Source organism: Diprion similis, chromosome 9, assembly GCF_021155765.1.
Source record: "Diprion similis isolate iyDipSimi1 chromosome 9, iyDipSimi1.1, whole genome shotgun sequence".
Lineage (NCBI taxonomy): Eukaryota > Metazoa > Arthropoda > Insecta > Hymenoptera > Diprionidae > Diprion > Diprion similis.
The window spans coordinates 1399785-1414922 of NC_060113.1; the positions used below are offsets into that span (position 1 = coordinate 1399785).

Consider the following 15138-nt stretch of genomic DNA (forward strand, 5'->3'; position numbering starts at 1 on the left):
TAGATTTCAAAATACAATGAAAAATTACTTTCGTAAACTCGGGATCAATACGAATCCAAATGAATTGTACTCGAAATTACAAAGTGTATTATTTGCCACCAGATGGATTCGAAAACGCACCTTCGCATTGTTGCGCATTGTTGTTCGTAAAAGTGCAAAGTGGCGCCGCCCGCGATTACCGAGCTATTTGTATTCTATACGTGACATCAGCTAGACGCTAAACACACTGTTAAAATCACCAAGTTTATCGTGTGCGCAAGCCATAGTCGCACTTGATATTCCGACTGATTTCAATATAAAGTTTTAAAACATGGCATCGCGATTTAGTGGTGCTTTGCAACTGACGGATTTAGACGATTTCATAACTCCGTCACTGGTAAGCTTAAAAATATTTTATTCCTGAAAGTCAGCTAAATTTTTGTACTTGCATGTTAACCAGTTTCTCGTGCCTATAAGAATAGGCGGTAAATTCGAATTTGTTTTACAGGAATGTATAAAACCAATTGAAATTCCAAAGTCGAAGGCTAAGACAGGGGCCAAAATAAAAATACAGGAAGACGGAGCGTACGTAGAATTAAACGAGGTTGGTCTGTTAATAACAAATACTATAAATCATGTCCTTTTACGTAATGAAAACTAATCACCTTTTCATACTTCTCAAACCACAACCCGATCATGTTCCGCTCTATTTATTACTTTTATTTCTTTATCACAGTCTGGTGCTTCAGAAAAACTGCAAAAAGTCGAGATCACTTTAGCCGACTGCCTAGCTTGCAGCGGCTGTATAACGTCAGCCGAAAGCGTTCTTGTTACTCAGCAGAGTCAAGAGGAACTTCTCAGGGTTTTACAGGAAAATCAGAACCTTCGAGAGGTAATACGTTACATCTACAACTTACTCATTGCTTCTCGAATTGATGCAGAGTCGACGAAAAGCCGATAAAAACTGATTTTCAAATTAATGATACTTTTTTTATGTTTCACAGAATGGGAAAGAAGAAGAGGCGAGATTCATTGTAGTGAGTTTGTCAGTACAGCCAGTTTTGTCGCTAGCTGAACGTTACGGCTTAGACCCAGAAATTGCTGCTCGGAAATTAGCCGGTCATTTTCGTCAATTGGGAGCAGATATGGTATTGGATATGACTGCAGCAGACGATTTTTCTCTGTTGGAATCAGCAAGAGAATTTATTGAAAGATATAAGTCTTCTCAGGATGATGTCAAAGGTCAAATACCGATGCTGGCTTCGTCTTGTCCGGGTATAGCTTATTTTTTTTCCAAAACTATGATTAAAGGTTTCGATAGTTATATATTATTGTAATTCCATCCAGGTAATTTCTTTCTTTGTACAATTAGGCTGGGTTTGTTACGCGGAAAAAACTCACGGCAATTTCATACTGCCTTACATAAGTGTGACAAAGTCGCCGCAACAAGTAATGGGTTCTTTGGTCAAATACCATTTGGCTGAGTGCAAAGGGCTACCTCCTGAGCGAGTATATCACATCAGCGTGATGCCCTGTTACGATAAAAAATTGGAAGCCTCTCGAGAAGATTTTTACAATGAACTTAAGCAGACCAGAGACGTCGACTGCGTTATTACGTCGAGTATGCATATCAGTAAAATGTGTCAAGCAGCATTATTATCATGTGTTGATCTTCATTGTTTGTAATAATGAATTTTTTTTTCAGTTGAATTGGAAAATATGTTAATTAGTCAGGGAGTGTCATTGAACGATGTTGAAAGTGGTGAAATAGATCGACCTTTTGGTGCGTACGCCAAAGAAAAATCTGACAAAATACTTTGGGGACATCAAGGCTCGGGATCAGGTGGCTACGCTCATTTCATATTCCAGTACGCCGCTTATCATCTTTTCCAAGAAGCCAATGCTACTGTTGAATTTAAAAATCTAAGAAATCCAGATTTCAAGGAGGCAGTTTTGGAAAAGGATGGAAAGATTTTACTCAGGTTCGCCATTGCCAATGGCTTCAAAAACATCCAGAACCTTGTTCAGAAACTTAAAAGAGGGAAGTCTCCGTATCACTATGTTGAAGTTATGGCCTGTCCATCAGGTAAGTCTCGTTCAAGCGAGAAAGGATATTACAATATTCGTTTCCTGAAACTTGATTTTTTTCTCATTTTTAAAGGCTGTCTCAACGGTGGAGCGCAAATACGATCTCAGGATGGTTCACAGCCACGTGAATTGGCTGCTAAACTTGAAACAGTTTATCACAGTCTTCCTTTGAGTAAACCAGAAGAGAATTGTGTTACATTAAGTTTGTATACTACGTGGCTTGAAGGTGAGCACTCTGATAAATCTACTGCTTTTCTCCATACACAGTATCATGAAATAGAGAAGATGAATACGGCACTTGCGATTAAGTGGTGAAAAGTTCCACAGTAACGTCACTACTAATAACTAAGTAGGTATTCTCCAAATTGGTATAAAGTAAAGAACAAAATTGTAAGATTTGTATTAGCAATTACAATATATTAATATTTATCAACATCTTTATCATTTGAAACATATTTACAAATTAAAATCATATGAAATAAATATGTGGTACAATACTGAAGTAAATAAACACATATTTTATGCCAGAACAACAAGTTTTGAGTTCGAGTATTATTAAGTGTTACTCAAAAATCTATCTGAGATTGAAAATTGTACTGTTTGTGTGTATTATGCGAAATTACAAATATTTTTCGATTTCTTAACTATTCTATATAGTGTTATTATCACGTTACTAATATTCACGTCCAGTTATATACAGGTTTGTTGTACTAATCCGGAAAAAACGTTAATATCATTCTCTTTTATGTTTCACTTTCCTGATTACAATTTTGATTAACAAATATATCCATAATATAAGGTATTCACGTCGATGCAACTTCAAAAGAAACATGCGATTTTTCTCTCTATTTTTCCTTATCAAAATAAATTCACACTTTCAAATCTGGTATTTGAAATGTTATTACATCTTACTTTATGGTATTGCTTTCCATTTTTTCGAATTGGACCATTTGTTTCGTGTAACCACATATTTCGCAATTCACTAATTTTAGTATTCAATCGAAATTTTCTAAAATCAATATCAGTCAATAAAACCAATCAATTCCATATTTCACGAAAACCAAGATTTCAATCTAGTAAAGCTCTTTGCATTCTTCAATGAACCATTTAAATGAAATTCATTTCTCAATACAAGCTAATATTTAATAAAGTCATAAATCGTACTGGGTGCTCTGCATTACTTCCGTTTTATGCATAGTCAATCGTGTAAGATTTCTATGTATAGTAATAAACGCATTGTACGAATAAAGCGATTCACTCTAAAAAATTGATGTGCTATAATTTGTAAATGAATGTAAGCACTTAAATTTAAATCTAGAAGCCTTTAAAGTTTCTGTCTTTTGGTAAATGCAAAATTATTTCTGCTGAAGAACTGTACATAAAACATCAAGATGATCAATTAATATTCAACACTGAAAGTAGCTTGCCAAATTTTTTGCATGTTTATACTTTTGTTAGAATGACACTACCAATTATTTTTACTTATATTCTAGACAGCTTTATGACAACTAATCTATGTGAAACACGCGATAGTGCAAGTGTCCCTTTTTCACAATTAAATTAGACAACGATGTGTTAAATTAATATTCAGGCACTAAATAATTACCAACAACTCAAAAAATAATACATATATAACAACATATACTATATATATGCAGGGTGACCTAAAACTATCGTCCTACAGACTGAAACGTTTCTCATTTTTTATAGAAAATTTGTTGTTTGCAAACCACAGGCCGTTCGATCTTGCGAATCTGCATCTGTTTACTCAGAATATTGCTACTGGGTCGGCCAATTTCAAATGACTGAATCAGCCAGAGATTTTCAGGAGGCGCAGATTGGTAGCCTATGGGGCGATAGTCCTGGGTAACGCTGTATATCTATTTTTTTTTTATAGCAAAATCAAAACATAACAAAACAAAGTATGTACCTAAAATTGTAAAAAATTTTCTACAACAGTTTGAGAAAGCTCAATATTATTTACGTACTCATCATATGTAACGCACAATTCTGTGCACAATATATACACAATATATGACACAAAACTATGGTTTCTTATTACATTTTTTTTTTGTTTTTTTTTTCTTTTATCATCATCAATTTCAATTTCCTTATGTTCTGATTTACCGATGACAATAGAATCCGTAGATGAGATGGCATGCCATTTTTTTTTTTTACCCATTTCAGCAATAGCTTGAATTAAAACATCATGGTGATTACTATTATAAGAGAATACTTGAATCAGCTACTATCATTTGATAAATTACAGAAATTATGACACAACACCTTTCTCAAACATTACAAAAACATTCTTCAATCACTTTCATTATTTGAATCTTTGGGTGATCTGTACAAATGTTATTCTATTGATATAATTATTCATCTTATGAGCCTCTGAAGTGTATATCTCGAAGCAAGAAAAAAGCCAATCGAAAGATAGACAAAAAACTATTTAAAAGAAACCAGTAGTCGATAAGTGTGTGATAATAAATTTCACATTTTATCAACTTTGGCAGTCCCGTTTATCAGTTGCATTGTCCTGCAAATCAATATCTGAAGGCAAGCTGTCTTCGATGTATTGAATTGAGTCTTGATCGGTATCGCTTTGTACCTTTGATGGAAGATACGGATCCATAAGCCATCCTTGCTTGCTGTCTACTTCTCTTGATACGACAAGAAACAATTCCTTTTCCTTGCTATCGATCTGCTCCTTTAAGTATGCTATTAATTCATTGTCCTGTAAAGCATAGATTGGAGTTGAAGAAAGTAGATACTATGCAGTGTAGGGGGGTATTAAAAAATTATTAGTTTACTTGAACATCGATATGAGTTAAGAGAAAAAAGGGTACATTAACCTTTCCGATGAGTTGCGGCGTCTCAAGTTTAGAATCAAGATTGTAAAAAGTACCACTTATTTTACACAAGGCGACCCAGTGCCGTCTTTTTAAAGGTAGCAAAACAAATCCTAGCTTATACTCGGTGGGTACGTTCAATATAAATCCTTCAATGTTCTCGAGACAAAGACATTTTGGATCTCTGAAACAATTGTTGTTGTTTGACTTGAAATCAAGAAAAATGACTATTGCCACAAGGTGAGATGAAGCAAAATCTTACCTGCGTTTATCAAACCACACAGCCTCGTGACCTTTCCTTTGTAAAGCAGCCATGATAACGTTGATATCATAATTTCCAAGTCCCAGTAAAGATTTGTGCGGATTTATCCAAACGTCGGGACTCAGGCTATAACATATTTGGTCTAATTCCTGTTTGGTAAATCCGTGCTCTTGGAATAGATTGTTCAAGGCGTGTAAAGCGCAGAGCTCTTTAACCTGCGGCATTTGTAAACAGAATATTGTGTACGATGTGACAGGGAGTGGGGAGGATAACAATTAGCGTAAAAGTGTGTCCCTCATTGTGTTACCTGACGTTCATGATATATAGATCCATTCATGTCAAAAACTACACTTTTCACCATTCTTGCTACATAATTATACGACTAACTCATAAGGTGATGATTGTCATTAATTGTAAAAAAAAATTTTGCTTTATCAGAGTTAAAATGACACGCAAACGTGCCAGGATCTGCTTTTTTCAACTCACTAAATCTACATCGTAGTCAAGTCGTAAATTGTTTAATTTAATAATTAATAAATATAACCTATTCCCTTTTGTCTGACAGAAAGGACGGACAAAACACTGTTTTATACGACATGTCAGAGATGTGTTCACGGCCACAAAGTGCAGTGAATTATGCAAGATGTTTGACTAGAGATATTGCTAAACGATTTTAACGCTCTCTTGTGGATTTCTGACCGAACTATTTTAGGATTGACGCGCCAGCGTTTGACGATTTTTGCGATACAATTATAGGTATTCATAACCTCTCTACCGTGATTTTGTAACAAAAAACACTTGATATATTTATTATTACGTGAGTTTGAGCCGAAAAATACTGTGATTTAACTAGGTGTGAGCTTTTTTAAAAGTTTTGTATGTCGATGTAAATTATTAACTGAGTTTAGTTAAATATTCACTCCTAAATCGAACCTAACCTAAGAATGATCTCATCTGTCAAACCGTGATTTGCTTTTCCTTATGTTATTCTACGTATAATACGAATTATGAAAGTTTGATAGATTTTCCGAATTTATTCAAACACCAACTAATCAACTCTTTTTATTTCAGGAATTTGTTACCACCTATTCAATATCAATCAATTTAAGAATGACAGAGATTTCAGAGTCGCACAATAACGATAGTACAGCCTCGGTGATAACTGACCAGGAACGTGAGTTGGCTCAGAATGCTTTGACCGATTTTCAGAAAAGCGCTTATTCAGGATGTCTGAGCAGCTTGAACAAACTAGAAGCGTTGAGACCGAAAGATCTTAAAGTAATGCACAACAAAGTTGTCACCGAGTATTACAAAAGTGATTTGAAAAAGACTGAGCTGTTTAGAAAAAGTCTTAATGCTATATGTGGTCAGATAACTACCGCCAACACAACTGAAGGTGTTGACGATGTCGAAAGATGCGTTATGCGATACAATCAGGCTGTTCTTCTTTTTCACACCAAACAGTACGACTTGGCTCTTAAAATAGTCAACAAGCTATTCACATTCGTCGAGCCGATGGGTGAGCAATTTACAAATTAGTTTGTTCTGTTTTAATTATGATAAGATCATTTCATGACGTTCGTTCTCATCATTACATTTTGCCTATTCTAGAGGAAAGTCTGGCGCATAAAGTCTGCCTGTTACTCATAAAGCTGCACATCGTCACAAATCAACCGGACGCAGCATTGTCGCTGTTAAATTATATCGAAAGTCAATTTGTGTCTACGGATACGTCCAAGATCACACCAACAGACAAGGAGACCGCTATAAAGCCAATTAAAGAGCAGAAAGAGAAGAGGGACAATGTTGACGCAGCAACAGATGCTTTTAGGATAAAATTGTTAAAGTACAAGGCAAGGGTCTACCTCATGACCCATCAGCTCAAGTTGTGTAAGAAAGAGTGGAAAGCTCTTGTTGCTTCAGGCACACCTGTAGTAAGTTTCTCCTTGAAATAATGAAAATCTTTAAGCCAGGTTCCTCACAGGAAATATACACGTGCCCTGATGAAGAACCTTATTTTTCTCAAATCTTCACGTATTATTTGAAAAAATATCATGTATTATGTGAAGCGGTGAAATTTGACATAGATCATTCATCCGTTACGTTGAAATTTTGGTGGATATTGATCAGAGTAGAATTTTCACCAGGGCTTGCTTTTGATTCGTTATTTTTAGAACGTGTCGTCCATACTTCTGAAAGGAAATTTGGAATATCTCAGAGGGAATTATAGAAAGGCTATCAAAATATTAAATTCCATATCTGCAGATGGTCTGGAATACAAGTAAGATGCCAATGAGTCGATTATATTTTTGTACTATCTTGACTATGTCTGGAACTTGTAAGACAATCCGATTGTTTGTTCGAAGACCCAGTTATTTTTTCACTCGTTATTATTTCATGTCGTCAATTTACTGCTTACAGAAGCAGCGGAGAATCGGCAGCAGTTTTATACTATAACAATATGGCTTGTCTACACCATGCGATGGGAAAACCGAACTTGGCTTGTTTCTATTTACAAAAAGCATTACAAGAGAACAAAAATGCGGTTGAAAGCGTCCAAGTTAAAGATGCTGGTAAAATCTAATTCGATATTCGAAACCTTGGACATCCGATTTTGTCCTCCAAAGCATCAACTTGAAACTAAACTCTGATAACTATTTACAGATCCGTTTTTGTCACAACCCCTTTATACTCTTGGTGGTAGTAAGCATTATGAAATAATGTACAGCTTGGGGGTATCGTTGCTCCATGCAAGACGTGCGGCGCAGGCATTCGAATGTTTCACAGAATCCGCGCAAAAACTGCACAATAGTCCGCGTCTCTGGCTGAGGATGGCCGAATGCTGTATATATAGTCACAAGCCTGTGAGTGCCTACAATTTTTTTTTAATAGTTGCACGTGTTTATAGATTCACAGATACGATCCACCCATTTATTTATCAAAATCTTTTCAGACAAATGAAATTGACTTCAATATACACAAACGTCGCAAGGATCTCGTGCAAAAAGTAGTTGGCAACGGTATATACAGAAAAATTATTTTGGCATCAGCTTTATCAAAGGACACTAAATACCACACGGAAGGATTGTCTTACGCCATACCTCAACCTACTCTAGAATTCGGAATGTTGTGTTTGAAAAATGCCTTATTTCTTCTACCAAACGACAACGAGTTGAACTTGCCGCCGACACCAATGGCTGGACCGCAATCTGTTCCAATGTCTCTGACGCCGTCTCATGTATTAGGTGAAAATAGAAATTTATTAGGTTCTAAAATTGAAACGTTTTATTTATCATGACAAAAAAATTTGTAAAATTTAGAGTTTGCATAACGCACTCTACTGTAATGAAATTCCTTAAGGTGGCCAACACGCGACTCAGGTGTCGCAGGCGACGGCGCTAGAGGCATTGAATTTGAAGGCAAGTGTGCTCGCGGCCAGTGCCTACATCTCCTTGTGCCTTGGTGACAACGTCGTAGCTCTAGAACATGCAAAGGCTTTACTCGGGATGTCAAAATTGCCCGGCGCGTATAAAATGCTAGGAAATTTATATGCCGCCGAGAGCTTGATTCTCATGAACAAAATAAGCGAGGCCATTGAGTACCTAAAGCCTGAGAATATTCAGGATATAGATACATTCTTACCAATTCCCGAAACCCTGGATAAGGATAAAGATAAATCAGAAGAACCATTTGTGACGCCTGTGAGAAGTAAGTAGAAAGGAAATGAAATGAACTAACAGATTAGGCTGTTAATCAAATTTTTCAGTTACGGGTTTGATGTCGTTTGTTTTATTCTGTAGGTTGGTATCCCAGCAGTCTTCCCACTGGAAAAGCGGTTCTTCAGTACAACTTGGCAGTAGCTTACGCAATTCGAGGCGAACTAGATAAATCTGGAGAAACTTTAAAGCAGGTAATTTACTGAAGAATTGTTTTATTCGTCTCCGCTCATCAATGCATAGAATCATAATAATTTCATTCCGTTGTTTCATTTATTCTCATGTGTATATTTATTTTTCTGCATTCCAGGTGTGGATTTCTAAGGGTCCTAATTGCGACGTTCCAATACATGTTATAATGCTGGCGTTATACATTGAATTACAACTAGGTATACAATCTTTTCTTATCTTTGTTTAAGTTAGTTAATTTGTTACATTCCAATGAAAATTAATAAAACAATTTTCTATCTTCTTCTTTTAGGCAATGCACACGTGTCAAAATCAATAATAAAGCAACACTGTCCGCAATATCAGTAAATTTGTAAAATTGAATAATAGACTGAGGGGGATCGATCAAATTCGTGATGATTACCTGCACAAGAATGAAATCGTTCTTTGTAATATTTATATTATACAATAAATATACAATGCCACTATTATGTATATATAAACATGCATACATTATACATGTAAATTAACAATCAAATTTTCCAATTGTACACGTTGATTACAATCAAATGTCTTACCTCAATATTTACAATATAGATACTATTGTAGTCCAATCGTTGAATTATTATAGTCAACAAAAATTGTAATTTTTTGTTTTTTTATGAAATAATCAAACTAAACAATTGTAAAAACAATAGCTTTTCATTATTCAAAATCTTTTCGGCATAGCGTCGACTTCCCGCCGTAGCGAAATATGTAATAACATATGAACAGGACACCACCTCGTTACAAGCGTATACGCGTGTTACAGTTTCCGTTAAATTCGCGATGCAGTTGCCAGTCAGAGCCAATCAGGAGCTCGGACTTATTCTCGGTCGGTAAGTTAGTGCAAAGATCAGGGGTAATGATTGAACAGCGGCTGGAGGACGGAGGGACGGCATCAGTGCATCGGGAGATCGCATACGCGACGGTCGTGAGACGAAGGATTTTACGTGTATGGACGCGCTGGTGAGAGGAGGAAGCAGTCTAGAGTCGGTCTGGATTTTCGTTGGCAAATTGCCTGAAGGTCTCTACCTAGCAGCGCGGTGTTTGTTTATACCGTGAAAATCGGGTGAATCGATTCTACCGGCCGGTTGTGATTCGTTTGCGCAATATCAGCGAAGATTACTCGACAACTGTGCGTGTGTCGCGTCCGTATTTTTAAATCCTGAATTAGGTATAAACAATCCCGCTTTTTCGTTCCTTCGTTCGTCTTTCGTTAGCCACAGTTGATGTTTGCACATCGATAGCCATAGATGCGGCGGTGGTGGTGGTGGTGGTGGTGCCCCTGTAATATTACCCTCTGAAACGGGACGCCGTTCGACGATCGTTCGTTTCGCTCGTCAGTTGTTTTTCCATATTTTCTCTCTCGTGTTTTGTTTTATTTTAAAATTGCGTTGGGTATGCATACCTGTTTACAACGATAAAATCTATAGATCCTTATCGACGGCTGATATATCAGTGATAAAGTTGTTCTTTCTAATAATTAATTAATAAAGTTACACCGATATTTTGTAACATTATTATCCAAAGAAGAAGAAGAAGGGGGAAAATGTCCGCGGTGGAGGCTTCGGACGAACTCTAAAAACTTTTAACTTTAACCGATTGTTCTGTGAGTGATATACCTGTAATAGGCATAATAATTTTGCCTGGACATCGTCGCACTGAAAAATATCACTGATATTTAACAGTTCGAAACGAGGAGAAACATGGAAGTCAACATCGAGAGGGAGTGCAGCGCGCTCGGCGGCCTCTTTCAACAAATCATTGTCGACATGAAGGTGAGAGATATAATCTCGATCGACTCTAATTTACAAGATACGAGTATACATAATTGGTTGTTGTTTTTTTTCTTTATTCTACTTTTTCACTCAACATTCGTCAAATCGTCCGTCTGTTATTCAAATTGTTTTGCAATGCGAACCAACGAACTAAAGTCTGTCGTTCTTCTACCCGACTAAATACACCCGAGGATGATGGATTTGAAAACAAGCAATCGATTGCTTTTGTTTTGTTTTTGTTTTTTTTTTTTTTTTCTCTCACTTTTCACGGATTAATTATCCGCCATTGATAATTCAATCTAACCGATCTTGTAATCGAAATCTTCAGTCTTGTGACGTAAGTTGACTAATCGGATGTACAATCGTAGTAAGAATAACTAGCAAGAATTGATTGCAGCACAATTTACGTGATTCATGAAATTCAACGCATTCTCTTCAATAGCTCAAGTTTTTTTTTCTTCTTCGTAAACGAATCGTCTGTATGATGTTTTTTTTTATTAAAGACTGTTTATTCTACAAGTTTGTTTTTAAGAATTGTCTCGTATCTTATAAACTCGGATAATAAATTGTTCCAAAGACCGCAGTAATTATTTCTTTGCGATTGGTAAGAGAGAGAGAAAAAAAAAACATGAATAAATAAATAATGATGGGTTACAAAATCCATTTACAACACGTATTCGAATATTACTGCACTTTTATGTACATGTATATATGGGTCAGATAGATGGCACATGCATAGGTGCGTTATCGATAAAAAAAGATGAGAAAAAAAAAACGAAGTTTATGGATTATCTCTGATTAAACGAAACTCGAACATCTTTTATGTGATATTCGAGACGCTTTAGTGAAACAACGTAAAACGGAATGGGAATGAAACATTGAAAACTGTGTATTCTTAGCGCATTTTTCGCCTTTTTTTTCCACCCCACACACACACACACACGGATAACGTTAAATAGTATTTTTTATTGCGCATTTTTGAATCACATTCGAGAATGAAATTACATATTCGTAACGGAAAGAGAAGAAAAAAATGAATAAATCACCGTCACGCAACTTAAAGCAGAAACTTTGAAAGAGTTGATTTCGAAGAATATTCGTTTTTCTTATTGGCGGTAGAATTATTTCCTGTAATAAACGCAAGCGTTGCGTTATATTACTAAATCTTCATATCATTGCGTGCATATTCACAATGCTGATGGTTTCCTCGTTTGGCTTCGTTTCATTTCTGATCTCTTTCTTTATTAATTCCGTTTCTTATTCACCTACTTTCTGAAAATTTGCTGTAAACTTGAGGTTTTCAATACTTGAGAGTAATTTTTGGCGTTATAATGTCAGTTATTATTGTGAATATTGACGGAATGATTCATTTCCGAGAAAGTTACTGTATCTCAAATAACAATGTTCTTGGGATCGTTGATTACGAATCTGAAATCGGATTTTAAGATACAAGATGGCAGAACCAATATGGCGGACGAAAAATCGAAATTCGATCGCATCCGGAGAAGAAACTCGGTCCAGGAGTTTTTGAGGTCACTGATTACGAATTTGAAATCAGAGTTTGAAAATTCAATACGGCAAGTCCAATATCAAAGACCCCGAAAAAATTGAAATCTTATTTCGGATTCGTAATCAGCGAGCCACAACCACAGAATACAGAATATTCTTACTCGAAAGTCGACTCACAATCAGCACAATAATGTGTGACTCAAAGGGTTAACAAAGCATGAACGAACAAACTCAGATTGAGCCTGTGGGTCAAAGTCGACTTAAGCCTGTATTTAAAACCCACAGACTCGACTTTGTAAATCGACTTTCCTACTTATTCCAAAGGTGAAAGATAGTAACTTTTCTTTCCCAACGCGTTTCGATTCGACAACGTTATTAATTAAATAACTTCGGCCTCGTTCTTCTTCGCCCGGAGAGCAGCAACAACGAGAGAGTGAGTGAGTCTGCTTACTTGCCGTGTAATCGCGGCACGTAAGTTCAAGTATTAAGATAAGCCTGTTTGGTATTGGTTATACGAAAGAGAGCGAGGGGCGAGCGTTAATATTTCAACACCCCACACGTATGCAAGCACCTCGGTGAACGTGGCTCTATGTGCACGAAACATTCGTCGTTTGTGCCCGTGTGTTGACGGAGAACAAAGTAAACAAGCCTCTGCTATCCTCTCCTCTCCTCTCCTCTCCTCTCCTCTCCTATCCTAACAGCTCTCACTTGTATACCCAGCACAGCGGGCGAAGAAGAGGAGGACGAAGACTGCTGCAACGGACTTTAACGAATAGGAAGAAACGAAAGAGAAGAGATCCAACATCCAGCATCCAGCATCCTGTTTCAAAGCCATGCACAAAACCATCCGAGAAAGGCTGCTGATACCGATGCTCTGATGCTGATGCTGACGCTGAGCGCCACAAAGAGTGAAGTCTGTCTCTCTATGTAGTAACCGTATCGCCAGCTATGTGTCTTAAGTGTGTACACACGTTGTTGCACACGTGACGTAAAATAACCGAAAAATCTCTTCAACATACGTATTATAGCGTGCGTATAGTAGTAGTAAGTAGTAGAGAGAACGTTTCGTTTTGAGGAGCCATCCATCCTCTCGCTCTCTCTCTCTCTCTCTCTCAAAAATAAAATGAGGCTGAATATTGGCAGCCAAACGTTTTAATGTTCGTTCGAAATAAGGTAGTGAAATCAGACAATAAAAATGTTTTTACACACCTTGAACACCCCGGATAACTTTTATGAAAGTATGAGGATAAAACTGAGCTGCATTTTTCTATTTACAAAAAGTTTCTCACGTTTGGCTGCTAACTCTGGCTCATAGCTTTAGGTTCGTAAGAGAAAATGAGGCTGAATTTACGAGGCTTAAGCGCAACTTTAGGATTACTCGAGTAACTAGTAATACAAGGCTGGTTCTGGATACAGATTCCTACTACCGACATCTTGCCCAGACTCAAACCCTTCTTCTTCGCGAAATGGACCTTCGGGTCGGTACAACAGAGTAAGGGATCTGGGTAAGGTGTCGGTAAGTGTCGGTAATAGGAATCTGTATCCAGAACCGGCCTTGTATTTCACTTACTTGACTGAGTCAATGAGTTGGTGGCTTCATACAGAACGTGAGTGAGTCCTCGTTTTTTTACGGTTTATTTAAATTTTAAACAATCATAAAGTTGCCAGGTAAAGATTTTTCTTGAGTACGCGTCGTTGCGGTAACGTTACCATTTTCAATCTTGTCTGAAGTTGACGTAACACGCGAGGTTGAAGTTAGTAACGTTTGTAACAGTGATTAAGAAGAAAAAAAATGTTTCGCAAACAAGTCATCTTGAATTTCTGTCGCTTCTCTGTAACGTACGTGAGTTTATTTATTTTTTTTTTTTATTATTTTTTTTTTTTATCTCCATTTCTATATATAATTTATTCCCTCACTCAACGATTTATCGTTATTCTTGTTTTTGTTCATTGCGTCGACGATCTTCCTTGTTATTCACATATCCGTGTGGTGTGATCGGCCTTAACCCGAGATAACAAATATATACATAATATGATTTTAGGCTACTGCGAGAGGTTATCGAGTTGATTTTTCTTTATTTCTTTTTTTTTTTCGTTCTTTTAAATTTAATTTCATTTAATTTCTGTGATAACGACGATGATGGCCATGTGATGATTTATGACGAGATTCCCGCTGCTGTAATTACCGTCTGACGGAATCGTTTCATTATTATCATTCATTCAATTACCGATGTCTGAACTCTCTGAATCTAGTGTAGAGGGGGAAAAAAAACGATGAATAAAATGACGTCACGAAATTTTTGCGCGATTAAAGTTTTTCCAATTTTTAGACAGAGAAGTAACTTTGTGAACTGTTTCTTTTTTTTTTTTTCTGTCTTCTCGTTCGTTTTTACATTTTCTACGCGATATTTATTATCATAATATTTCTAAATATAAACATGTTATGTAAACTTGTGTCTTCTTTGTTTTTTTTTTGTGTTTTTTTTTTTTTTTTTTTTTTTCTACGCGAACGACGAATTGATAATAATTCTGAATACATATCGTTTTTGTACGATCGTTTTCTTGTTATTTTTACAGATTTAGGTTTAGGTGATCGTAGAAACGACACAGAAAACATCACAGAAAAATTGGACGGTATAAAAGAAAGAAAGAAATAGAGAAGAAAAAAACTAGGGAAACAAAAAAAATTCGGATAGCGTAGCTGTGAAAACGGATATCAAATTTGCGGTGTGCACTGACATGAT

The 15138-nt window shown here is 36.4% G+C and overlaps 4 protein-coding genes across 8 annotated transcripts in view; 3 read left to right on the forward strand and 1 right to left on the reverse strand.

The window, feature by feature from the left end:
• Positions 1-240: 240 nt before the first annotated feature.
• Positions 241-3672, forward strand: LOC124410670 (probable cytosolic Fe-S cluster assembly factor CPIJ010948). Its single transcript, XM_046889223.1, has 7 exons — positions 241-376; positions 488-583; positions 716-871; positions 984-1254; positions 1352-1600; positions 1685-2065; positions 2141-3672. The coding sequence occupies exons 1-7, from the start codon at positions 311-313 to the stop codon at positions 2380-2382; spliced, it is 1461 nt and encodes a 486-aa protein (XP_046745179.1). The 5' UTR covers positions 241-310; the 3' UTR covers positions 2383-3672.
• Positions 3673-4346: 674 nt separating this feature from the next.
• Positions 4347-5674, reverse strand: LOC124410678 (josephin-2). Its single transcript, XM_046889235.1, has 4 exons — positions 5489-5674; positions 5182-5396; positions 4923-5103; positions 4347-4804 (listed from the first exon to the last, which is right to left on the reverse strand). Exons 1-4 carry the CDS (start codon positions 5540-5542, stop codon positions 4571-4573), a joined length of 684 nt encoding a protein of 227 aa, XP_046745191.1. The 5' UTR covers positions 5543-5674; the 3' UTR covers positions 4347-4570.
• A 162-nt stretch (positions 5675-5836) lies between these two features.
• LOC124410666 (CCR4-NOT transcription complex subunit 10) lies at positions 5837-9556 on the forward strand. 3 transcript variants are annotated; one of them, XM_046889216.1, is made up of 11 exons: positions 5837-5937; positions 6253-6700; positions 6793-7115; positions 7356-7462; positions 7603-7754; positions 7846-8045; positions 8135-8426; positions 8542-8889; positions 8982-9091; positions 9208-9286; positions 9379-9556. In XM_046889216.1, exons 2-11 carry the CDS (start codon positions 6292-6294, stop codon positions 9432-9434), a joined length of 2076 nt encoding a protein of 691 aa, XP_046745172.1. In that variant the 5' UTR covers positions 5837-5937; positions 6253-6291; the 3' UTR covers positions 9435-9556. The 3 variants fall into 3 exon arrangements, with proteins under 3 accessions (XP_046745172.1, XP_046745171.1, XP_046745173.1); XM_046889215.1 differs by having other exon boundaries at positions 5898-6034; XM_046889217.1 differs by lacking the exon at positions 5837-5937 and adding an exon at positions 6036-6079.
• Positions 9557-10011: 455 nt separating this feature from the next.
• The window catches only part of LOC124410663 (protein MTSS 2), a 64861-nt gene continuing 59734 nt past the window's right edge, over positions 10012-15138 (forward strand). For all 3 annotated transcript variants that reach the window (XM_046889209.1, XM_046889210.1, XM_046889211.1), the window contains exon 1: positions 10012-10885. In XM_046889209.1, the coding sequence (XP_046745165.1) occupies positions 10814-10885 (72 nt within the window). In that variant the 5' untranslated portion in view covers positions 10012-10813. The remainder of the gene's footprint in view (positions 10886-15138) is intronic.

Bases quoted from the DNA above. Each gene is read 5' to 3' on its own strand.
- LOC124410666 (XM_046889216.1), top strand. From the start codon at position 6,292: ATGACAGAGATTTCAGAGTCGCACAATAACGATAGTACAGCCTCGGTG. The intron at 8,046-8,134 runs GTGAGTGCCTAC...AAATCTTTTCAG, and splicing joins GTATATATAGTCACAAGCCT to ACAAATGAAATTGACTTCAA. The intron at 8,427-8,541 runs GTGAAAATAGAA...AAATTCCTTAAG, and splicing joins GACGCCGTCTCATGTATTAG to GTGGCCAACACGCGACTCAG.
- LOC124410670 (XM_046889223.1), top strand. From the start codon at position 311: ATGGCATCGCGATTTAGTGGTGCTTTGCAACTGACGGATTTAGACGAT. The intron at 1,601-1,684 runs GTATGCATATCA...TTTTTTTTTCAG, and splicing joins CGACTGCGTTATTACGTCGA to TTGAATTGGAAAATATGTTA. The intron at 2,066-2,140 runs GTAAGTCTCGTT...TCATTTTTAAAG, and splicing joins AGTTATGGCCTGTCCATCAG to GCTGTCTCAACGGTGGAGCG.
- LOC124410678 (XM_046889235.1), bottom strand. From the start codon at position 5,542: ATGGTGAAAAGTGTAGTTTTTGACATGAATGGATCTATATATCATGAA. The intron at 5,397-5,488 runs GTAACACAATGA...CAAATGCCGCAG, and splicing joins CTATATATCATGAACGTCAG to GTTAAAGAGCTCTGCGCTTT. The intron at 5,104-5,181 runs GTAAGATTTTGC...CAATTGTTTCAG, and splicing joins GTGTGGTTTGATAAACGCAG to AGATCCAAAATGTCTTTGTC.